The sequence below is a fragment of the Thermobia domestica genome, chromosome 2 (assembly GCF_964235325.1).
Source record: "Thermobia domestica chromosome 2, izTheDome1.hap1.1, whole genome shotgun sequence".
Lineage (NCBI taxonomy): Eukaryota > Metazoa > Arthropoda > Insecta > Zygentoma > Lepismatidae > Thermobia > Thermobia domestica.
The window spans coordinates 230,143,966-230,168,994 of record NC_137455.1 but is presented as its reverse complement, the minus strand read 5'-3'; the positions used below and the strand labels follow the sequence as shown (position 1 = coordinate 230,168,994).

At 34.4% G+C, this 25,029-nt stretch overlaps 1 protein-coding gene across 15 annotated transcripts in view; it reads right to left on the bottom strand.

Moving 5' to 3' along the window:
* LOC145678400 (CREB-regulated transcription coactivator 1-like) overlaps window positions 1-25,029 on the bottom strand; it is a 783,526-nt gene that overhangs the window by 388,948 nt on the left and 369,549 nt on the right. For 14 of the 15 annotated variants that reach the window (XM_081748495.1, XM_081748498.1, XM_081748486.1 and 11 more), the window contains 2 exons: window positions 19,551-19,701; window positions 4,774-4,971 (listed from right to left, as the gene is read on the bottom strand). In XM_081748495.1, coding sequence (XP_081604621.1) covers window positions 4,774-4,971; window positions 19,551-19,701 — 349 coding nt within the window. The remainder of the gene's footprint in view (window positions 1-4,773; window positions 4,972-19,550; window positions 19,702-25,029) is intronic. The other variant, XM_081748499.1, reaches the window with a different exon arrangement.

Here is a 25,029-nt window from a genome sequence, read left to right as displayed (position 1 = left end):
TTGCTATCAGCGGAATAAATGCGTGGAAAAGTGGAACTAAAGTAATGCGTTTGTCGATAAAAATGCAAACTTGTTTTCTTTTTCTAAGTATATGAGTCGTGTGTTGTGATAAAATGTTTCCCTGGTTCTTCTCTGGGAATGTTGGGTTTCTATGGTTTTTAAATACAGAGATAAGATTCTTTGTTAAATCGATTGTAACATATAAGCGTTTTAGCAAGTCTAAACCGAAAATAACTGGAATACAGGATCTCTTCGTCATACGAAAGTAGTGAGAGAATTTCGTTTCCCAACTTTGAATGATACCATTGCTACATACTTCAAGTTAATTTTATTTCATATCCGTTTAACCGCTGTTTTATGTTGTATTAATTGAACATAAGGAAGTAAATATTCGAAGGGCCAGATGGAAATGCTCGATCCGGTGTCCACTAGCACTGTTCGTCTTCGTAATTTAGTGATTATTTATAGGCTTTGTTCTGTCATTAGAATTGCTTGATATTTGACTCTAGAACAAGAGTTGGCACTACTCGCTTTTTGGACGTTTAAAGTAGATAGAAGCACAGTGCCTAAGCTTTCTGCATATTGCGAAGTCCAGTATTTGATCTTTTGTTGTGGATTATGCTGGAAGTTTTGTGGTGACCCCTGATTCCTCTATACTTCTTCCCGTTCTAATAGTTTTTTTTTCTTCAATATTCCCTTAATTCCCATTTCTGTTTTGGTTATGCAAACTGGTTTGTGCAACTATTAAATACGGCTCTACCATTTTATTGAACAGGGAAGAAAAATCGTTTTAAACAGTAGTTTTCTCTTGCTGTTGAGATTCTACGACGTCGAGGTTAGACTTATGATCTTTCTCTAGTTGTGGTGGTGATATTGGAATATGTAATAGCAGAGAGGATTATATTGAAAAATAGGATTTTGTATAGGTACTGCTAAATTGACATTAACTTTATCCTGTAATGATTCAAGAGACTAAGGTAGTACATTTATGTATATACAAGTATAGTGCGACAATAATATATCGATTTTTTTTTTTTTTTTTTTTTTTTGCAATAGAGAAATAAAAACTGCGCCGAAAGCAAATATGCTTCTTCGTTGCTAAGCGGTTATCGTGCGCGCCTTTGGAGTGGGAGACCCGGGTTCAATTCTCGGCGGGAGCTCATGTGTTTCGGATCCCACGTTAATCAGTAGTTCCCTTCTCATATAGACTCGCTGCTGAAAGGGATGTTAAACTCAAAATCAACTCAACTGAAAGTATGTCTATCAAGTGGCTAGCACAAATGTCAGTAGTCGAGCAATAACAGTTACACATTATTATTATTATTATTATTATTATTATTATTATTATTATTATTATTATTGAATAGAATCTTGCAATTAGGTTTTGTTCCCTGAAGATGGGAAAGTCAACTACGAAATCTCACAGGTAGTTATATAATGCTTTGAGCATTGTGAAGCATTGTGTAGCATTTGAGTTGCGCAATATTTCGTAGGGCAGTGAGTCTTTGAAGCATGTCGGTAAGACAGAAAACGGAGAGAACAATTGTGCACATGTAGAAGCCATGGATCAAGTTTCGTGGGTGACTAATTTTGGATTCCAATGGTCTCGCTATTCTGTCATTAAATTAACAGTTGAATCCTTTAAGAGCATATGTATGGATTTCATGAAGAGATCGAAGTAGAAAAAAATCTGTAAGAGTACTGTAAATATGTGAGACAAATGGATAAAAAAAAAAAAAAAAAAAGTTATCAGAAAAGTGAAGGCACAGATTATTGCTAACCATTCGCATTAAAATTGACAACATTGCATATTAGCATAAGCTATGGTTTGTTTCATAGTTACTACGGCTAAAACAGTAAAATAGATAAATTGATTCGATTAGACAAATATATTATAATATTTCAGAGAAACAAAAGTTTTAAGTGATACAAAATTACGACGTTCAATAATATAATAGTATATTTGTGTTTTGTTGCTAAGTGTTAATTGAAGTAACATGATAATGTCTTAACCTCTTAAAATCCCCCCTTTGTCACTTTTAAAGTTACTGCCTTTTTCGTCTTATTGTTTTATATTCTGTCTTCTTTTGCAGTATTCTTACCGTTTAGTACTTCATTTTCGACGTTATAACAAAAATATTAAATCCGATGGTACGAATAGTTGAGTTAAGTTGATTTTGAGTTTAACATCCCTTTCAGCAGCGATGCATGAGACGGGAACTACTGATTAACATAGAATCCGAACCACATGAGATCCCACCGGGAATCAAACCCAGGTCTCCTACCTGGTATGAATAATGTATCTTGTCTCGTGTTTCTTTAGGCATATAATATTGTTCTCCAGCTGGCCTTGTAGCTAGCACGTGCCTCTTTGGTCACATGGTCTCATGGAAGCATTAATAAAATCTGAACTATTATAGTGGTTTGGATTCCACCTTAACTTATAAGTCTCTCTCTCATACAGCCTCGGAGCTGAAAAGAAACACTAACCTTCATCGAACAAACAAACAGATATAACCCTACTCTCGCCATTCCATTTCAAAATGAAATTAAATCTTACAGTTTAACGTCCCACAAATATGCTTGTTAGGTTAAGGGAGGCGATGATTAAGACAAGGGAATGATGATGGAATAATTAGTAGAATGAGAAAGTGGATGGAAATGGGAGAGTTTCGAGAAAACCCATGGAAACTATGTTGTCCACCACAAACTAACTTCTCTGGAGATTGAATCAATGAACTATTCCATTTGAAATCAAATGAAATTTCTAGTTTTATATCCCTTGGTTATCTTCTATAGCTTATAATCGACGGATGATTAATGAGAGTGAATGATTATGAAATAATTGGTGGAAAGGAAAATGTGGAAAGAAATTGGAGAACCCAAAAAAGTCAACAGCATATATCCATGTGATTCATTTGCTACAAAGTTAACTAGTGTTTAAAGCAATTGCTCTAATTGCATTGCTCGCATTTAGTCACTGAACTCACATTTTACACACAATATCTTTGTTTGTTTGTTAGTGTCTTCGTTTGTTACAATTACTCCTTTTGCAAATGCCCAGTTGTTTTGGGTGCTCACTTGTACGTACCCAGTCAAGTTCGAGATACTGCATTCTGGTGCCTCTGGAAATGTAGATTTATCGCTGGCGCAACTTTTGGGAGAGTATAAGGAAAATAGCTCCATTGGTAAAGCAGATATGAGTGCATACTCGGTTTTGCTATGGCCCAGCTTGCATACACCTTTTGCAGGGTACACAAACAGAGGTTTTGTGTGTGTGCATGTGTGTGCGTGTGTTTGTGTTTGCGTGTGTTTGTTTGTTTTTTGTAAAACATCTTTAAAATATTTTGACACTTTTTCATATTTTAAACACAAGCTTCGTTCTGTTTTAATAAAAAAAAAAATAACTCTCGTCTCCATCCAGAACTTGAGCTTAAATCATCGAAACCAGATGCAAAATTTTCCTTTTTCTACCTGCCTTGGAGTTAGCGCAATCGGTAAAGTGACAGTTTGCAGACTAATGCTGTCTTGGATTTCAATCCTGTTCGAGTGATGCATGTTTTCTCCTCCCTTCTCTCTCTCTTCCCTGAAAGACTGCTTGAGCCTTGTACACGCACAAAAATTGGTCTTAAAGACACGTGGGAAGAAACTCTTCTTTCACTTCACTTCAAGGGAGTAACTTTCGAAATGAACACCCTGCATATATGTAGCACATATTAGTACACCTATGATAACCTCGATTGCATTGTTTCTTCCAAACACTCCGATAATCCCGAACTTTTCAAAATATTGAAACGACTCGATAAATTGCGATCACACTGAGATCTTTCAGTATTTGCTGCTCACAAACAATTCCAGGCTCACGAACAATTCGAGTATCTCAAACTCGTCGAATGTTTCTAACATTTTGAACGTCTCGAATACTTCGAGTGTCTCGAACAATTCGAGTCTCGAAAGTTTGATAATGCGATAAAATTAAAATTCTTTATCGACAAAATGGTTTTGAAATTTTATCGAATTGTTACCGATTACTCGATTATCGGAACAGCCCTAATTGCGACATCTTTCTAAATATTTAATCAATGATCAAGCGACACTTTGATTATGACCAATGAAATACCTAACTTGATACTTCAATCCCCGTACCAACTCCAGGTATTCATTTTACTAAAATTACTAGAAATGCTGAGAATTAAAATCTTCAATGTTACTGGCATCTTTCTAACGAAACTATTTCTGCTCCAAAATAAATCAATAATATATTCGTAAGAATTAAAACTAATAAATAAACAAATGCAGAAATAATCATAATACGGTCAAGTGTTCAGTAGAAGCTTATTTTCTTCAATTCACTTCAACTTCTCTCTCTCACACACACCCACATTATATATATATATATATATATATATATATATATATATATATATATATATATATATATATATCCATTCATTAAAGTCTAGCTTTTAATTTTTTTGCGTGTTGTTTTAACTCTAGTGACTGGAACAAACAGACAAAAATAAATCATTTGGCATAAAAATACATCAGGTTCCCAAATTTGCAAGTGTATCGTATTAACATTAATAAGAAAAGCTGTGAGTTTCTACCAATCTACATATACAAAAGTACCTAACTAGACTTACCTCTTTCATATATAAAACGATCATTTACAGTACCTTCTCTAATTGCACAATTAGCACATTCAGGAACCTATCTAGCCATTACACACACAACTCCGGAGAGGAATACAGAAAATATAAAATTCGTACTTACTGACGCTTGAGAGATAGGGGAAACTTGTGTATGGCCACCAATAACCAATGGCTGATGGTGTCTCCGTCGACTGACCGGTGAATGACCAGGACTTTGCCCCTGACTCCCAGATGGTCCGGTACCAAAGGAAAACCTCGGCATATGTCGGGAAGACAAACTCGTAGGAGACAAAGTTGAAGGACTTGTCGCTTGTGGGCTCTGAAATATTGATTGAAAGCAAACCATCAATAGTAGCAATTCCCCCCCCCCCCGAGAAAAACACCCCTGTTAAATACAAAACTATGATACTGATTTACTCATCCAAATTTTCTATTTGTACCACAAACTAAAACATCATTGACTATCCCATAATGTCAATACTCAAAGCTTCCTAATAGCCCACATTTCAGTATTCAAACCTTAAACTTACCACCACATTATTTTAATATTTAACTACTGTTTCATTTTAATAAATGCAAACGAAATGCAATTTCCAAGCCGTAAATTACATCTTCAATTTCTCAACAGCGAAAGCAGTTCAATTGAACATTCGACCCGTTTTGGAAGATCTCAAATGCCTAAGCCATTGTGTATATACTTCCACAAAGGCATAATTTAGTGCAATGCAAATATCGAAATGTGAAAACTTAACACACTACATTTACTACTCAGCGTTACGAAATAAGGACACTTCCGTATCAGAAATATCCAAACTTCGCAAGATTCAATCAACAGCAGTAAAAACGCAAGTGAGATGGAAGGGCTAATGCATCATAAATACCTTAGCGTTGAATATTATGATCATAACACCGGGCATACATTGACGTATTTTTCGGTCGTAGCCATAAAATTTCATGCGATAGTCTTGTTAGCAGCTGTCAATACGTTAGTGTATGGGACCTGGCGTACGTTTACGTACCGAATTTTTATACGCTGGAAAAGTCTGGCTGCTTTTAACTTCGAGCGTAAATACGGCGCGTAAAAACGGCTCAGATGAAAGGGTTTTCGAGCAGCAGGTGGTCTCTTGCCCTTTCCACGGCCTTCTCCCTGGTCTGGTCTTATTGTTTTCAGAAGAGAAAACCTGTTCTTGTGTTTTCCTCGCGAATCGTTGCTGAGGTTTGCTGGTAGACTCGCCAGAAATCATCATTCCAATCTAGTTTCAGTCTTTCCATACAAGATACGATTTCGGCTAAACTAATATTTTCTATTGCACAAAACGAAGACATTATTTCCTAATTAAAATTCATAATTAATTTTCAGTGCACAGAGAAAAAGGTATTTAAATCCAAAACTTCCTAATCCGAATTCGCGAATTATGAGAGCTCCTCCGAGGCTATATAGTTAGCGCACGCGTCCTCGGTGCGGGGCGCCCTGTTTGCTTCTAGGCGGGAGCTCATGCGGTTCGGGTTCTACTTCTCATATAGACTCGCTAAACTTATGGAACCTGATGCCTTTCGACTAGGAATTTAAGATTTAATTTAATATTTGGACATAATTTTTTTTTTTTTTCCACACAGGTAAAGGCGCATATAAAGATGAAGTCACACCTTCAGAGTTACCCATGTTGTAATACTGAAATGAAATCTTTGAGTTTAACTTCCCACGATTATGCCCTTTAGACTAAAGGATACAATAATTAAGGCAAATGAATGATGATGAGAGAATTGGTGGAATGAAATGTTATTAGGAAAACAGAGTACCCTGAGAAAACCCACGGACATGATGTTGCCCACACAAACGTATTTGCACGGGGATTGAACCAGGGACCCCACGCACCAGAGATAAGTGCTTTAGCACTGAGCAGCTGTTGCCCTCTGTTGTGATATTTTTTTTAAAAAAAGTATGACTCTCAATAGCATTTGACCAATTCTTCTTGCGGAATTGAAAATTATCTAAAAATCATATGTTGCTCCCACTATTGAGTATTGTTCTCCTATCTGATCTATGTCCTGCCCTACTCATTTACAAAATTAAATTCCGTAATTGATTTCTTTTTAGCCATTGTATCCTACCGAGTACCTCACCTCCGAACACTTCCAAAAAATAACGTTTTAAAATCCCTCAATATCAAACCTCCCCTAGTGAGAAACAAAATTTCTGACCTAATATTTTTGCAAAAAATTGTAAATGGCCACATATCATATGAACAGATGTTAAGTCAGATCAATTTTCGCGTACCCGCTAGAACAACCGGTCTAGTGATCTCTTTTACATTCGAGCGGTGAGAGTTAATATTGTCCAAAGATCTCTTCTAAACAAAATTATCAGTACCTATAATCAGTTACCAGAAACTGTAGACTTTTTTCAAGAGTATACTTTCAGATCATCTATAAATAAGCTATTTTTGTAATGTCGCTGTTGTCTTGTACCATCTTGACCTCAAATTGTTATTAAATTGTTATCAAATTGTTGAAATGTTTCAGAGTAAAATGGCCTAGTGCTATATCTGAAACCTGTTATAAATAAATAAATGATGCCACGCTATTTACAAAAACGAAAAAAGAAAAAGAAAGAAAAGAAAAGAAAAGTGAAAGATAAGGTTAGCGCAACCAGCAACAATGTTTCTTCCAGGCATACTTTCAGGAACTTGGTTCCCTCCGGCCGAACACAAATAAACCTGATCCCAATAACAAAGATAAATTACATTTCACCCCCTTGTACAGGACAGTCCTTCACCAACTAATGCATATATATATATATATATATATATATATATATATATATATATATATATATATTAGGATGGTCCTTAATTACATGGCGATTTTTTTTTTTTTTTTTTTTTTCGAATTTCTTTGCTCCCAACCCCTAAATTGGTTCCATGTTTGACCCAATTTATCCATGAAAAAAAATGGGCTTAATCGAAGAATATTTAACCGACCCCCAAGCGACCTAAAATTTGAATGCATATCCAATATGTTAATATATAGGAAAAGTCTGGAATAAACCCTTGTTACTTTAAAGCGGCTGAAGGGAAAGGGACCAAATTTTGGATTCAGGGAGTGGAAGTAATTCACATCTGACCTTGACAAATAGCTTGATGGCGGCCATTTTGAAGTCCGCAATTTTGTATTCGAACCCAAAATTTTAAATGGAAATGATGTTTCGTGACATCGTTTGTGGGTAAGCTTTCATTATAAAAACACATCTTCTTATATTTTCAACTTATCTCTAGTCATTTAATTCTTTTTAGCTTTGAAATAATAGTTTATTATATTTCAGTATTGTTTTTTTCTTTATAGGTTACTGAAATATTAAATAAACTATTATATACATTTAACAAGGAAATAATTATATATGTTGTTATATAATTACATCCCGTTGAAATACATACCAGTCTATATTGAAATTATTTATATGAAATGAAATTATATAAATAATATAATGAATGTTTAAAGTGATATTAAAAGAAAGCTGAAGGCTGTGGATAACTAGCCAAATTCTACTGCATCATTAAGCCAATTTTTGTAGCATCTGGATACTTTTTTCTGTGTTCACTGACTATCTGCAATATGTATTTGTTTCTCTTTTTCGTCCTTTGTTAAAATGTTCCCGTATTCTTGTATCAGTTTCACACCTCTCTCTGCAACATCATTCACCACCACAATGTTTTTCAATGTATTCAACCCACGTTGAAAGTTCATATCTTCTTTCCAAGTAGATGGGCATGTGCATTTCTTTCTTTACTTTATGCTTTAATTCAAATAAGGGAAACTATTCAACACTCTTATAAATCTGCAGCCCGTACAGAGATATAAACTCACAGAATATTAAGTTTTATTACTTCGGAGCTTTTATTTTCCATAGTTGATAATTATTACATTTTCACAAATAAGTGGAAAATAAAGGCAGACGTCTGTTTGTCGTCAAAAGCTACCTCAAAATGATATATCATACGAGGTCATTTCTATTTAAAATTTTGTGCCCGAATCCAAGATGGTGAACGTAAAGATATGCCTCATCTCGGTCACTACTCAGTATCAGGTATGGATCTACTTCTACAACCTCTATCCAAGATATGATTCCTTTCCCTCAGCCATTTTTAAGTTACAAGAGTTCATTACAAACTTTTGCCATATACTATACATTGTAAATGCATGCAGATGTTTAGGTCGCTTGGGGGTCGGTTAAATATTCTTCGATTGAGCCCATTTTTTTTACAGATTAATTTGGTCCGATATGGAACCAATTTAGGGGTTGGGAGCAAAGAAATTCGGAAATCGAAAATTAAGGACCACCCTAATATATATATATATATATATATATATATTTATCTCCGACGCTTCCCTGAAAAAATTATTCGAAGAAAGCATCACCAGCATTAAAGCTATAGCTACCTACGAAATAAGTTTAAATAGTAGTAATCCTGACCTTGAATAAGATACTATCCGATATTTCCCTGATAACACGGAGCAAATAATTGAGTTTGAATATCGAAATTCGATGACGATTCTTGCCATTTTGACAATGTGCTGCTTGTTATTTTAAGTACTTCCTCAACTTTACAAGAATTTATAGCGAAACAGGTTCAAAAAGTAATTATTTTTCACGCGATCTTGACATTACTCGTTAAAAACGAACTAATAAACCAGGAGATATAATGTTTATTTCTTCGTATATTATTCCAAACCTCAGTTTGTGCAAATATTTAAGCAAATATTTAAATCTAATAATAATCCTATTTCACCATTAATGCTTACATACTAAGTCAAATAGCAAATCGTTGTACAGCCCTTTTTTTGTGTGTGGTTGCTTCCCAGCCGTAAAAGTTCTGGTTCAATTCGAAGTACCGGCCATGTTCAATAGTTTTCAACATTGTATTATATCTCATCATGATGGGGATATGTTTACGAAACTTACCTGAAAAGTACAATAGATGTAAGTCCAAAAGAGATCATAACTAAGACCAGAATTGAAAATTACACCCATTTACAGGAAATACACTCATAAATTTATATTAACTTATTAAAGCATTTCTCAATCTCAGTGTTGGGAGTACTATCAAACCTTCCTAGATAAATGTCAACTTGAGGTATATTGCCATAAAATTTTATGTAACACTCAATACTTGTCATTTAAATAATTTATTTCACGAACAACTCAATCGTTTTACTATGTATGTAAGTAGTATATGCATCATTATTAGGAGAATTGACGCAATCTGCTACTTTTTCATGGACATCACATATTGAACATAGTAGAAACTCATCTTCAAGACTGCTTCGTGTGGATGTTTCCATATTGCAGGTTATTAATTAAACATTTATTTATGAAATATGAACTATCACCTAAGGCGTTTTTCAGAAATTCGAAAAAAATTCTTCCTCAAGAGTAAACTACCCGTTGTGGATCTTTTCAGGAAAAATTAGTTATGTCATATTATCCGGTTATTAATAAACCATTTATTTATCAATTACGAACAAAATTAACTGACCCGTGTTTGAGAAAATATCTCGAAAAAACTCACAGGCAAGAGTAAACTAACCTTTTTGTATTTTTACCACAGAAATAATTTATGCCAGATAATAAAAGTGGTAATGAAATATTGATGTACGAGCAGAATCGTTAGAGTCATTTCCGATAAAATCGCGTTTGTCTTTTTATTTTCGTCTATCAGTGAACTTCCTTTATTTTGCGGGCTAGGAAGAAAATTTCGAAAACCTTCCCTTAGAAATCTGATAAAAGTATTAGGTTTAGAAACTTCTCACTCGAATTTAAAGAAAATTATCTGATGTTGAGTTCGCCCTTACTACTACTCAATTGATTTGTTTGTATATGTGGAAACCCTCAAATTCGGATGGATTTTACCATGTCTAGTGATGTGAGGTGGAAAATTTTCCGCTATATTTTTCCGGAAAATTTTCCGTTCTAATAAAATATCAGTAATGAAGTAACAATTCCTCAGCAATCATAAAATTGTTTGAATTCATGTATAGAAATGTTAAAAAGTGAAAGATCGTTTAAAGAATCTGAAAATTTTCATGGCTCAGACAATTTTCAGTACTATGTAAGAACAAATGAAACAGTTTTTCATGAATCGAAATATTTTCTCTTATATGGAAAAATTGAATAACTTCGGTTTTTATGTCGGAAAATATTCATCATTTTGAAGCAAAAAGTAAAACAGCTTTTTGTGAATCGGAAAGTTTTTTTGCTCTGTAGAAAGAAGTGAAAGGAGTTTTTATGAATCGGAAAATTTTCATCACGATGTAGAAACAAGTGTGGAAAAAAAACTTTTCATAATCCGGAGAATTATGGATATTGTGTATAGTGATGTTAGGTGGAAAATTTTCCACTATATTTAACTGCACACAGAGTTACAAAATTGAATTACTGTAGAAGAAAGTTAGTCAGTAATAAATTATAATTTTCCAATTAGCTTTCGGGAACGGGAAAATTTTCTAATATTTCAAGTTGAGAAGTAAAATTTTACACAGTGCTTCTCTCTCTCTCTTCCTCTGCGAGCTCCTTCGTTGCTAAGCGGTTAGCATACGCGCCTTTGGCATGCAAGACCTTTCTTTGATTCCCTGCGGGAGCTCATGTAGTTCGGATTCCACGTTAATTAGTTGGTCCCGTCTTATATGGTCTCGCTGCTGAGAAGGACGTTAAACTCAAAATCAACTCAATTCAACTTCTCTCTCTCTCTCTCTCTCTCACACACACACACACACACAGAGAGAGAGAGAGAGAGAGAGAGAAAGAGAGAGAGAGAGAAAGAAAGAGAGAGAGAAAGAAAGAGAGAGAGAAAGAGAGAGAGAGAAACACTGTATATTTTTACTTTTCAACTTAAAATAGAAAATTTTCTGGTTTCCGAAAGCTAACTGGAAAATTATAATTTGTTGCTGTCTAACTTTCCTCTACAGGAGTTGAATTTTATAGCTGAATGTGCAGTTAAATATAGTGGAAAATTTTCCACCAAATATCACTATACATAATATCCAAAATTCTCCGGATTATGAAAAGATTTTTTCACTTGTTTCTACATCGTGATGAAAATTTTCCGATTAATGAAAATTCCTTTCACTTGTTTCTACAGAGAAATAAAATTTTCCAATTCGCAAAAAGTTGATTTAATTTTTGCTTCAAAATTATGAAAATTTTCCGACTCATGAAGAGTTCTTTAATTTTTCCATACAAGACAGAAAATATTTCGATTCATGAAAAATTGTTTCACTTGTTCTTACATAGTACTGAAAATTGTCTGAGCCATGAAAATTTTCAGATTCTTTAAACGATCTTTCACTTTTTAACATTTCTATACATGAATTCAATCAATTTTATGAATACTGAGGAATTGTTACTTGATCACTGATAATTGTTAAGGGAAAATTTTCCAGAAAAATATAGAAGAAAATTTTCCACCTGACATCACGGCTAAACAACGATGTAGGAATAAGTGGAGTATGTTTTTATGAATCGGAAAATTTTCCGTTTGAAAATTTCCCGGAAAATTTTCATCACTGTATAGGATAGTCAATTTTTCGATTCATGAAAAATTGTTTCACTTGTTCCTACATAGTACTGAAAATTGTCTGAGCCATGAAAATTTTCAGATTCTTTAAACGATCTTTCACTTTTTAACATTTCTATACATGAAGTTGATTGATTTTATGAATACTGAGGAATTGTTACTTGATCATTGATATTTGTTAAGAACGGAAAATTTTCCAGAAAAATATAGAAGAAAATTTTCCTCTTCACACCACGGCTAAACAACGATGTAGGAATAAGTGGAGTATGTTTTTATGAATCGGAAAATTTTCCCGGAAAATTTTCCGTTTCAAAATTTTCCGGAAAATTTTCATCACTGCCTATGTCACATACCCGACAGCAAGAATGAAGAAAAAAGTCATTAAGTGTTTAAAACATTTTTTTAATACAGTAAATTACTAAAGACTACATTTAAAGAAAACATGAAAATAAACAGTGATAAACTGGCAATAAACGAAAACCAGAGTAGAACTGAATTTAACCTGACCTCGCATGCTAACACCGGGCGGCGGTAATTTTGTCACCGGAAAATTCGTCACGGTATTTTGTCACCAAAATATTACCATATGGGTAATTTCGTCACCGAAAATAATGTCACGATAATTTCATCACCAGTGTCTTTTAGAACATAATACAAGTACAATAAATGAACTCGAAAAAGTTTTTGAAATTGTTTTCTTTAATCTTCAACTGAAGAAAAACTATGTAGCATAATCAAAATAGATTATTATTATTAAATAAAGAGTTACGTATTTTAGATATCGTATTTGAGACAAGAGATAGAAGTTTCCAGTAATTCTATCACAGAAATATTGTCATATAGGAAATTTTGTCACGGTTATTTCTTCACCTCTGTTGAATTAAATAGAGACAAAGCAAACGATCAAACAGCTTACGTTATTTTAATGAAACTTAGAAAACAATTCAGTTGGTGTTGAACTCTGCAAAATTGAAGTTTCTGGTACTCGACGCAAGAACAAGCACCAGTAAAAGAAAATAATGTCTGCTTGAGCAAATGTTAAAAGCACAGGTAACATGGGGCACTAATGGGTTCATTATTCACTATTTACAAATACTAATTTCGCGAATATCAAAATTTCAGAACTGAAAATAGCAAACAAATATGGGAAGATACGCGAATCTGTTAATTTTCCCGCAGAATAGACGAACATTTTCATGGTTCTAGTACCGTTCTCTGAGCCCAAACTCTTGGACCTTCCAAGTTAACAGAGTAATTTGAAAAGAGTGTCCTTTTTTTGAGCTATTAAAATAATTATATTATATTTCAACTCAGAGTAAACATTGGCAAATTGTTATTGGATATATGTGAAGAGAACAAATTTCTATAAAGGAAGAAAAACAAATATTTCTGGGTGCTTCTTCTAAATATAGCCTTATGAAGCTATTAAAAATTGACACATGGATGGTGAACGCCAACTTTTTAATGGCTCCAAAAAAAAGTGTATGTTATTTGAGGTGAGACTTCCTTTACTAGGTATACGCCCTAATGTAGACCAAGATACAAAATTCATAGGAAGAACTGTTTCGTGCGGTTGTGCATCAGTGCAGTGAATTTAGTGAATATCCGGACCTGTAACTATGGTAATGGATTTTGATATAGCGTAAATGCTGGCTGTAAATGCAACTTTTGGAGATTAAACTCGTTTATAGCGTTACTTTTTTCACCTGACTCAGTCAACATGGAAGAAGGTCCAAGAGCTTGCACTCTTAGAACGGTACAAGGGCAATGAAAATTTTCGTCTATTTTGCGAGAAAATAAACAGATTTGCATTTCTTCCAATAACAGATGTGTATCGATTAATACAAGTGACTTCGGAGGAAGAGCTGGAACTTCTGGACTATTTTGATAGCACTTACGTGTCAAACACGTATTGCCGTGTTAAAGCTCGGTCTGGGAATATTTGTTTGCGTAATGTGCCCCGTCTATATCCCCCAGACAATTGGAATGTTCACCAAGGTACCTTTAACAGCAATTCTAGGATAAATAATATTTGTGAATTGTGGAACTAGAAGTTTCATCATCTAGTAGGAATGTCCCACGCAACTATTTGGAAGCTTATTCATGAAATTCAACAAGTTGAAGCAACGGTTTCAGCTGTGCTTCATCAAGATGCTGTGGGGCAACCACCCAAAATGCAAACTAGAAGAGTGTTTCAGATTTTTCAGAAAAGGCTCTAGTCTTTATGCTTAACGTATAAGACTGGAACTAAATGTTTGAAAAAAAAAAAAAAAAAAAAAAATTGCTTGTTGTTTCCTATAATGTTCTGAATAGTAGAAAATGAACATGTAAACCATTTATTACATTAAAACAAGTTATATTTTGTTTGCTTATTTTCTGTTCTAAAATTTTAATATTGCCAAAACTTAATATTTGTAAATAGTGATACATAAATCTATTACTGGTCCATTTTGCCTGTGCTTTTAACATTTGCTGAAACTGACATTACGTTATTTTACTGCTGTTTGTTCTTGCTTCGAGTATCCGAAACTTTGATTTTCCAGAGTCGAACACCAACTCAATTGTTTTCCAACTTTGATTAAGATAAGGTCAGCTGTTTCGGTCGTTTACTTTGTCTCTACTTAGTTCAACAAAGGAGAAAAAATGACCATGACAAAATTTCCTGCATGCTAATATTTTGGTTAGAAAATTACAAGTGACGAAATTACTCTGTCGAAATTTCCGGTGACGAAATAACCTACATGCTAATATTTTGGTGACAAAATTACGGGCGACGAAAATTCCGCTGATGAAATTACATAAGTCCGCTAACACCCAACCTTTCAATAAATAAATATTTAAATGATTTTTAACAACTCGATAAAAACTAAATGGCAAGATAAACTTCGAAATAAAAAAAAAGGTAAGTGAAGCAGCGGGGAGGATCCCTTCAACTTACAAAAGCCGAGGTAACAAGGATCAAACTATTTCTAAAGAATGGGGCTGAAGGTAGTTGTATAAGTCTTGTTTTTCCTTTCCGGCCTATTTTTGAGCTGTGGATAAGATAGTAAAAATTGGTATCCCGTAAGGGGATAATTTATTCTATTTGTTAATACTATATTCTTCGTTAATTTTGTAAGAAAGAAAAAAAAAAAAAAAAAACGAAAGCTGCAACCATTAATAAATCATATTTTCTTTAAATTGAATTTATCATTCACTAGCCCACATTTAACGATCAAAGTCAAGAGTCTAAAACATTGTATAACAAAAAAATCAATCAATTATTCAACTATCGGAATACTCCTTTACTACCTTATTGTTTTTAAAATACAGTTCCAAACAATAGGCTTATTTCGGAATGTAAGAGGAAACCACACATCAAGCTCGTTCAGATTGTATTAAATCATCATTGTGTCTGTTTAGAAATCTAAATGTTTGCAATCTACATCGTAAAAAATTGAATATAACTTTTTCCCTGTCCTGCGTCCTCCTCCTTCGAAGTACGATTTATATAAATATTTAGTGATCTCAGATCACTTAGTACAATGATCTAAGATTGTACTAAAAACAGGCCAAATGGATTGAGCTGCTTGGACGTAATATAGATAAATGTGAATTTTTAATCCTCTTCGGCGTGACTCCCAGTCTGTTTCTTTTATGCTTTATTTTTATTCTTTTACTTAACAACACAATGTTTATAGCACCTGCACTTAAAACCATGGCCTCAGATAGATCCATCTTGTTCAAGCAACTTGAGTAAACTGGAAAACGACCATGTGCTCAAACAACAGGCAACAGGAAGAGCGAAAAATGACCGCTTCTTTTTCTTCTTCTTTCACGCGCCTATTTTTACGCTAGGTGTATGGGCCAACTTACGGACCGAAATTTACGACATCATTTTACGGACCGAAAATACGCGCCGAAAATACGCTAGTGTATGTTGGTCTAAACATGGCATATTTGAAGCAAATACAAGAGAAAGAAAGAAAAAAGAAACAAATAAAAATTACAAGGATTAAACGTGTGTGTTCTTTCATTCTTCTTTTTTTCTTTGAATACTTTACTTCGTGCAACTGGTTAACTACGAACTTCATCCACAGCAACTTCATATCGCATACCATTCTGGACACATGAAAAACCTAAGTAAAGTATCCTATGCTGATTCAATTATAGTAAGTTCCCGCAAATACATATTTTATGTAGTACTCCGAACTTCACGTATGTTTATCGTAAGTCCGGAACGGTTTGCGATATACACTGACGAAAAAGACTATATAATCTTTAAGTCTACTCAGAATAATCTGCGGAAATGATGTGATGTACATTTTGAGTTCTTTTTCTTTCTTTCTTTCTTTTTCTATCTTTTGTTTTTCTTCGAAATAAAGCCCCTTATAAGTTAGTTTTTATTTCTTGTAAATACCTCATATTATGATGATAGTATCCAAAACTAAGATACACTTTCGACGCCCACTGCCACATCTCTCTCACTTACTTACTTACATATATATATATATATATATATATATATATATATATATATATATGGTTCTAAGTTTAGCACGTACATTTGAAATATATAACTTGACGTAATGACATTTAAAATAAAATAAAAAGTATACAATATTAAATTGGAAAATTTTCTTAATCTACTAACAACGCAGATACGTCAAACGATTTCTACGTGTCGATATTAGCATCACAAACAATTCCAGTGTTGTTTCTTTTTCTTCTTTCTTTCTTTCTCCTTTATAATTATTTTCCTGCTTCTTTTCGTTACACCAATTCATTAATGTGAATTTACATGCACTTATCTTACACCTTTAATCTATAGGGCAGAGTTATCGGGAATTGCAGTAAATATTTCGTTTATCTTCCCCCTCCCCCCCCTCTATTCAAGCATCCATCCAAGTTATTTTACAGGTTACAGGATGTGTCTGTAAAGTAATGTGACTAGAAGTCGCGCAGCGCTCCGATCGCCAGCAGTGCGCTTTCCGGCGGGGTCTAGGCTAAGCAACGCAAAACCGATAGTCGCGTTCAAGCTCTGAGGAAGCATGGTATAAAAGCTGTTTTTGAGTTTTTGTCACGGCAGGGAACGTGAGAAACCAAGCATTCGCTGGAGCAGAGCTAGCGATAAAATTTTATTTTCACCTGGGCAAAACCGCTTCCGAGACCCTTGACTTGATCAAGCACGCTTACAATGACCATGCACTGTCAAGGAGCCATGTTTTCCGGTGGTTCAGTGAGTTAAAGGACGGATGAAGACCTTATGAAGAAATGGAGAGAACGACGGTCGGAGTTCACGAGATTTTTCACGTTGGCCACATTTTTGTCCAAACCACTCGTTGAAGGACGTCCAGATTGAATTCGAAAATAAATTTCCTTGACATTTCTATTTAAAAAAAAAAAAAAAAAAGTCATAATGTGTTTTCGATACAATGGTGTATTACAAAGGAAATTCAGCAGCAGTTACATTCAAGGTACTTCCTACCATCACATGAACAAAAAAGGACAAACAAATTTTTACCGAAGAGCTTACAGACTATGTTCAAATGAGAAACTCCTAAAAGTAGAGAACTGTGAGGGCTGTGAAAACAGAAATGAAAAATGGGTTGCAGTGCCATATGTAAAATGCTTATCACCCAAACTAAAAAGCATTTTTCGATATTTCAACATCAAATTAGCTTCATCTCTAATTCCAAACACAAAACTCTGTAACGTTTCAGAAAAACTATTTCGTAAAAGAACTTAAATATCTGAGTATGTATGTAGTGATATCTTGATGTAGAGAAAAATACATTGGACAAAGAAAACGAGACTACAACTTAACAGTAAAGAAACATTGAAAGAAATTAAACATGCTGAACAAAAATCGGTTACAACTCTGTGAATCTAACCACTAAGTAACAGAATCGAAATTAAAACATTAATTTGGAAAATCAAATAAACCATTTAGTTGCTGAAATATTGTTTCATAATGAAAGAGGAAACCAGCCTAAACCTAATACTGGTAGCACTTCTAATGAACCTGTTCCAATCATTAAAAAGTATATCACAAATTCTTGAAGGCTTAAGAGTCTCAATGCATGATTTTGGAAATCAGTGTTTGAACATGAAGATACTTTTTCTTAAGAAGGTAACATTTTGGTTAGGCTGTTATGCACTTTCATCTGTTTTTATCTGACATTATTGACATCTCTGTAAATATAAGTTATTCAGTGTATTGTCATTTAAATTCTTGTGAGTTCGTTGTTCATAGGTTAAAAAAAATTCATGTATGAGGTCAAAACTTACCAAAATATTAAATAATTTGCTTCTAAGGACGAATAATGCGTTGTTCTTCTTTCTAAATTATATTATTTTACGTTTAATTAAAAGCATTTTTGTGTCTTAGATATATTTTAGTATATGCAAGCAGAAGGTATTTTGACACCTACTGTTAACTAGACTTATACGTTCAAAGTTCATGGAATGGACACATTGAATAGTTCTTACGAAATGAATGAGATCATGGCGTATTAAACTGTTTATTTAACCAAATAGCAACGGTGCGGACAGAGTACGAAATGCTTAGTCTCCCAGACGAATTAGTCCTGGTGTACAGGGAGACAGAAAGACAATCAACGAAGTCTCAAAGAAAGCCAGAAAGGTCGGATAAAGAGGATGATGATGTAGTCCCAAGTTTCGTCAAAAGTCAAAGGAAGGGCCAGAGAAAAGGAGATGATCATGGAAAAACTGGTGGAGTAAGAATGTGAGAAGAAACTAGAGAAACCTTAGAACACACAGAAATACGATACTGTCCACTACAGACTAAAATAGTTTGGGATCTGAGCAGCAACTTGCACAACGGTGAGCGATCTATCGTTTAGCGACCATTTACCAGTTACACAAAATGAAATAAAAGATCTAATTGAAAGTCACCTGCTGCAACTACGTAACTATCTTTTATTGGCCGAATTTTCTTCTTATAATTTCCGTGTTTCACACTTACATTCCCGATATTTAAAATTCAATTTTGCTATTTTATAATGTAACACTAGGCACATAAGCAGGAATTTATTCGGCGGAGTCCAAAGCTTTTCGGGGGTGGGTCCAATTCAATATGAGGATAAATTATATTAAAATTTGAAAATAATCCCTAAAATTAGACTTAATTTACAGAAAAGCTAGGATTTCAGTGGACCTGGACCTTCGGGACTTCCGACGTACGTCCGTGTAGCACGAGTCCAAATAATTTCTTATAATGCCGGGAGAATTGAGACTTTTTTAAATATTAAAAATAAATAAATATGATTTGCCTTCATTGCTTACCATTATGATAAGAAATAGCGGGAATCAAGCAGATACTTACTGTGCTATACGGAGAGTTGCTCTGATCCTCTGCGTCTATCGGAGTAGGCAATGGTGAAGGAAAATGAAAAGTTGTAAGATCCGGCAACGATCCAGTGTTATTACCTATTGGAATTTGAACAGTCCCAGGGTCCTGCTGGGATGGATATATACTGTGAAAACAAAGAAAATCGATACTTAGAGACAGACACTTACTTGTTTTGAAGTGTATCACAAGCAAAATGTTGCCATTTTAACACATTCAATCAAAACTAAGCAATATTACATTGAAATTATAAAACTGTATTATTGAGTACGGAAACTACTGCAAGAAAGAAAGAAAGAAAAAAAAAACTGTATATTCTTCTTTTCCAAACGGACAGTTTTGTTACTCCTAAAAATCAGGGTTTACGTACAAAAGAAAGAAGAATTACCAAACACAAAACTGTAATACACGTTTTGAGTCTATTTTATTTATATATTCCAACAGAAACAAAATTATTTCACTTTAATGAATTATAGTCATAATTATTAGATTTCTCAGATGTTAGTTAGAAAAATTACAAGAACAAGTTTCAAGAAAGTGCAACTAGGAAATTTGAACAGTTGATTGTAACGAATAACGAATAATATACTGAAGTCATTATAATAAAATGAAACAACAGAGTAATAATGAACATTAATTTACAGGGATAAGAAAATTTAATTTTACAGTTACAAATAGCTGAATGAACGAAAATTCAATTCTTAAAGCACTCTAGCTAAACCAATAGTGACCTACTTAAAACAACCGAGAACTCAGACAAATAGTGAAACAAGACCAGATGTGAATCTTATGGCACCTGGCCTTGTCTTATACGCAACCATGTCTCTCATCATACAAATACCATTTTATACCTCAAAGTTCACAATTAATGGAACCTGAATGGAGTATTTTGTGGGAACATGAATAAAGATAAACACTACGCAAAACCGATGAAAAAAAAAGATTGGTAAAGTTAGAAATAACAGTTTGGAAAAGAATGGAAAGAATAACCAAGATCAAACAAAAAACGTATGACGAAGTACCAGAAATACTAGATGAGAAAAGAGTAATTTTAGATGTAATTGGAAATAGCAAGAAAATCTAGTTGCGACACTGACTGAGGAGAAACTATGTCGTGAAAGATGCAGTACAAGGAAAGGTAGAAAAAAGAGGGAAGACTACAAACTTTCCACATCGCGACGTTCATAAATACACTTGGACATCACCAGCCGTGAAAAAAAAAAATAAATTGATCACGTCTTAGTTGATAGAAGAAGATAATATAGCATAATTGGTGTCAGGTCGTTTAGAGGGGCTGATTATGACACTGATCACTGCCTGGTAGCAGCGATAATACGAGAGAGATTATCGTTGAACAAAGGTAATATTTAATGAACGAAAACGGAGAGATCTAATTTAAAGAAATTAGAAGAGATACAGGTAAGAGAGGAATACCAGATTGAACCTTCGAATAGATTCTCGGCTTTAGAAGATTCGGAGTACACGAGTGTTGAGGATACCTGGATTGAAATTAGAGATAGCATTAAAATTTCAGCAAAAGAAAAATTGGGACACGCGGAAATACGTAGGAACAAACTATGGTTAGACCAGGAATGCATTAACAGAGAAGAGAAAACAGGCAAAATTACGCTGGCTACAAAATCCGAATGAAATAACTACACAAAATTTCGCAGATATCAGGCGAGAAAAACTCAAAACTTTTAGATGAAACGCAATTTTCTGAAAGCTCAAATTAAGGAACTTTAAGATAATAGTAAAAGTAAAAATATTCGGGGCATATATATCAGGGGATTAGCGAATTTAAGAAAGGCTATCAACTTCGTGCTTATATTAAAGAAAGCTGACGGCACAGTTCTCACTGATACGGATAGCATCTTAAACAGATCGAAAGATTTCTTTGACAATTTGCTTAACATGCAACCAAAAACTAATGTGCGTGGAGAAAAGGAGATACATACCGCAGAACCGTATATTCCAGAACCCAATCGAATAGAAGTAGAAACCGCTATAAAGAAATTAAAGAAACACAAATCTCCAGGGTGTAGATGAAATTCCGGCTGAGTTAATTTTAGATGGAGGCGAAAAATTGTGGAACAAGATAAATAAACTCATTCTCCTTATCTGGAACAAGGAAGAATTGCCACAAGAGTGGAAAGAATCAATCATTTTTCCAATTCACAAGAAAGGCGACAAAACTGACTGTAATAATTAGCGAGGCATTTCTCTTCTGTCAACATCCTATAAAATCCTTTGAAATATTCTATTAGCAAGATTGACCCCATACGCAGATGAAATTATTGGAGATTATTAGTGCGGATTTAGACGAAATCGATCAAATATCGACCAAATATTTACCATTCGACAAATACTCGAGAAAAAAAAAAAAGTGGGAATACAATACCCCGGTACATCAACTATTTATTGATTTTAGAAAGGCTTACGACTCGGTTAGGAGAGAAACATTATACAACGTTCTTACAGAACTTGGAATACCGAGAAAGCTAATCAGACTAAGATATGTTTAAATGAATCCCAAAGTAAAGTCCGGGTAAAAAAAATTCTGTCCATGAGCTTTCACTTTAAAAATGGCCTGAAAAAAGAAGATGCGTTGTCGCCATTATTATTTACCTTTGTTCTGGAATACGATATAAGGAAAATCAAAGATAGCACCCAGGGCCTAGAGTTGAACGGTGTTCACCAGATTATGGCATATGCCGATGATGTAAATTTAATAGGGGATGATAGAACAATAAAAAGAAATGCAGAGATCTTATTAAACGATTGCAGGGACATGGGTTTAGAAGAAAATGCAGAGAAAACTAAATATACGGAATTGCGTCGGAACAGTAATACGGCAAATTATGGATGCGTTAAAATCAGGGGCGTCATTTAGGGGGGGCAGGGAGGGTCATTTGCCCCCCCCTGAGTTTGAGATGTATATACATTTTATCAATAGAATAGTAGTAAATCAGTGAAAAATGCGAAATTTTACTTATATCAAGGGGTCTTGCCCCCCCCAAGCAAAATATGAAATGACGCTCCTGGTTAAAATACTAAATAATACTTTTGATAAAGCGGATACTTTCAAATATTTAGGATCAATATTAACAGACGAAAATCGTATTGACGAAGAAATTAAATGTCGACTAAAAGCAGGGAATTCGTGTTACTATTCGTTTCAAAATCTCTTGTTGTCGCGAATTCTGTCGAGGAATTTAAGCTTAAAATATACAAAACGATAATCATGCCTGTTGTTCTGTATGGTTGCGAAACATGCCCGCTTTCTCTGAGGGAAGAACATAGACAAAGTATTTGAGAACAAGATCCTGAGACGAATATTCGGACCCAAGAGGAACGGGAATGGCGGAAACTTCATAACGAGGAACTACGTAATTTATATGACTTACCCTACATTGTTAGGGTCTTCAAGTTTAGGAGTCTCAGGTGGGCAGGTCATGTAGCTAGAATGGAAGAAAGTAGAAACGCTTTCAAAGTCTTGACAGGAAGACCAATCGGAAAACGACCATTAGGAAGATCTAAGCGGAGATGGGAGGACAATATTAAGATGGATCTCGCAGAGATAGGAATACAAAGTAGAAACTGTATCCAATTGGCTAAGAATAGAAGTCCGTGGAGAGCTTTTGTGAACGCGGCATTGAACCTCGGGGTTCCATAGGCCATATACTTAGTTAGTTAGTTATAGGAGGATACAAACTATGCTGGTAGTAAATAAATGAATTTCATATTTTAACCGCATCATAATCTCTACAACACAAATAAAGGCACGGCCACTGGTATGCGATGCAAAACTAATTATTTTCACTCACATTTCATAAGTTGAATGGTATCGCCGAACAGTTATTCAAGGAACATTAATTTACGAAATGTGAACAAATAATAGGGGCAGAGAATTCTGTCCGAGTAAAAATTTACAACCAGGAGCAAACTACAACTCCTTGACTTTTTTTTTTTTTTTTCGGTAAACTGTTTTGTTTGATTTATTATTTTTATTATTAATTATTAAACGCTTGAACAGTTTTTCAGAAAACAGTCTGGAAAGAACTTAGTTTTCAAGTGTAAATTACTCCTTAGGATATCTTAATGAAGCATGAATTACACCACGTTACAGGGATTTTAAAGAAATGTTTACTTCTGATGTCACATTGTAAGACACAAAACCGCATTTGAACTCTTGCAATAGAACTTAAAGAGATAAATTGCTCAAAAATGTTCAAAAATTAGTCTGTGCCCATCCACATAGTGCTAGTTGTAAAACTAATATTCTAGTAAGACGTATTTGTAACATTTATTCTTGTCGAACACTTTCGGAAATCGTTATGTTTATTTCTACAACTGTAAAAAACACTATGATAACTACATTTTGGCATCTGGTTATGGAACAGTAAGATATAGGCTTACATAATGAAATTTGGAGATGGTAATACACTGATGTGTATACGTACAGATTCGCAATGTAGGTACTCCGGTTGAATCAGCCTCAAGCTCAACTGTATGTGAGCATCAGTGTCATAAGTTGACTGAGTCAAAGCCCGACCAACGTTAGCTTTAATAAGGATAGTGAGCACGAGCACGAATGAATGCGATCTCCATTGATAGCGACCCTGAGCTCTTGGCGAACACGAGTGCGGTGACATAAATCGCTCCCATATCTGGATATCATGAGCCTTATTAAGACTAATGAGTGAGCTCATAAGGATTGTGAGTCTGAGCTAATGCGAGTTCGAGTGAGCCCCCTTTAAATCAGCGCCGTTGCATTTTCATATTCTTCTTTTTCACTGAAGAGACTCGAACACGTAAAATAAAAAGAAAAAAATTAAAATATTAAAAAAATATATTACAATTCTATAACTATATTAGGATACTACGGTAGATTTCATTCATATTAAGTGTTGTAATGAATACATTATGTATGTATTGTACCTGTGACAACAATTCGCAATATCGCAAAGCGGTCCCTCTGCGAATTTGATGTACTGTACGTGGTCCCAGGTTCGATTCCGGTGGGAGAGCTTTAAAATGTTAACTATCCTCGATTATCTGTGGTCAAGTCCCTGTCGTATCCAATAAGCCTGAACAGCTGAGAAAGAATAAAATACGAGTCAAGAAGAGTTTTAAAAACAAAGAAAAACAAACAAACAAAAAAAAACCCACACCCACCCACCCACACACACACACACACACACACACACACACACACACACACACCAAAAACAAGTAGAGCGCATACGTAAGGTAGTTGGTAAGCAAGTGCGTAAGGTAGTTGCTTCGATTCAAGCTCTTTATTTCTTTTCGTATGAGTACTATGAACGTTACTTGGGCTCGGAAAAAAAATTCGGTGTACGCAAAAATCAATATCAAATGTATACATGCATAAAGAATAATACAAAATGTCAACAAATGACAAAATACATTATGATATTTCTGTACACGTTTC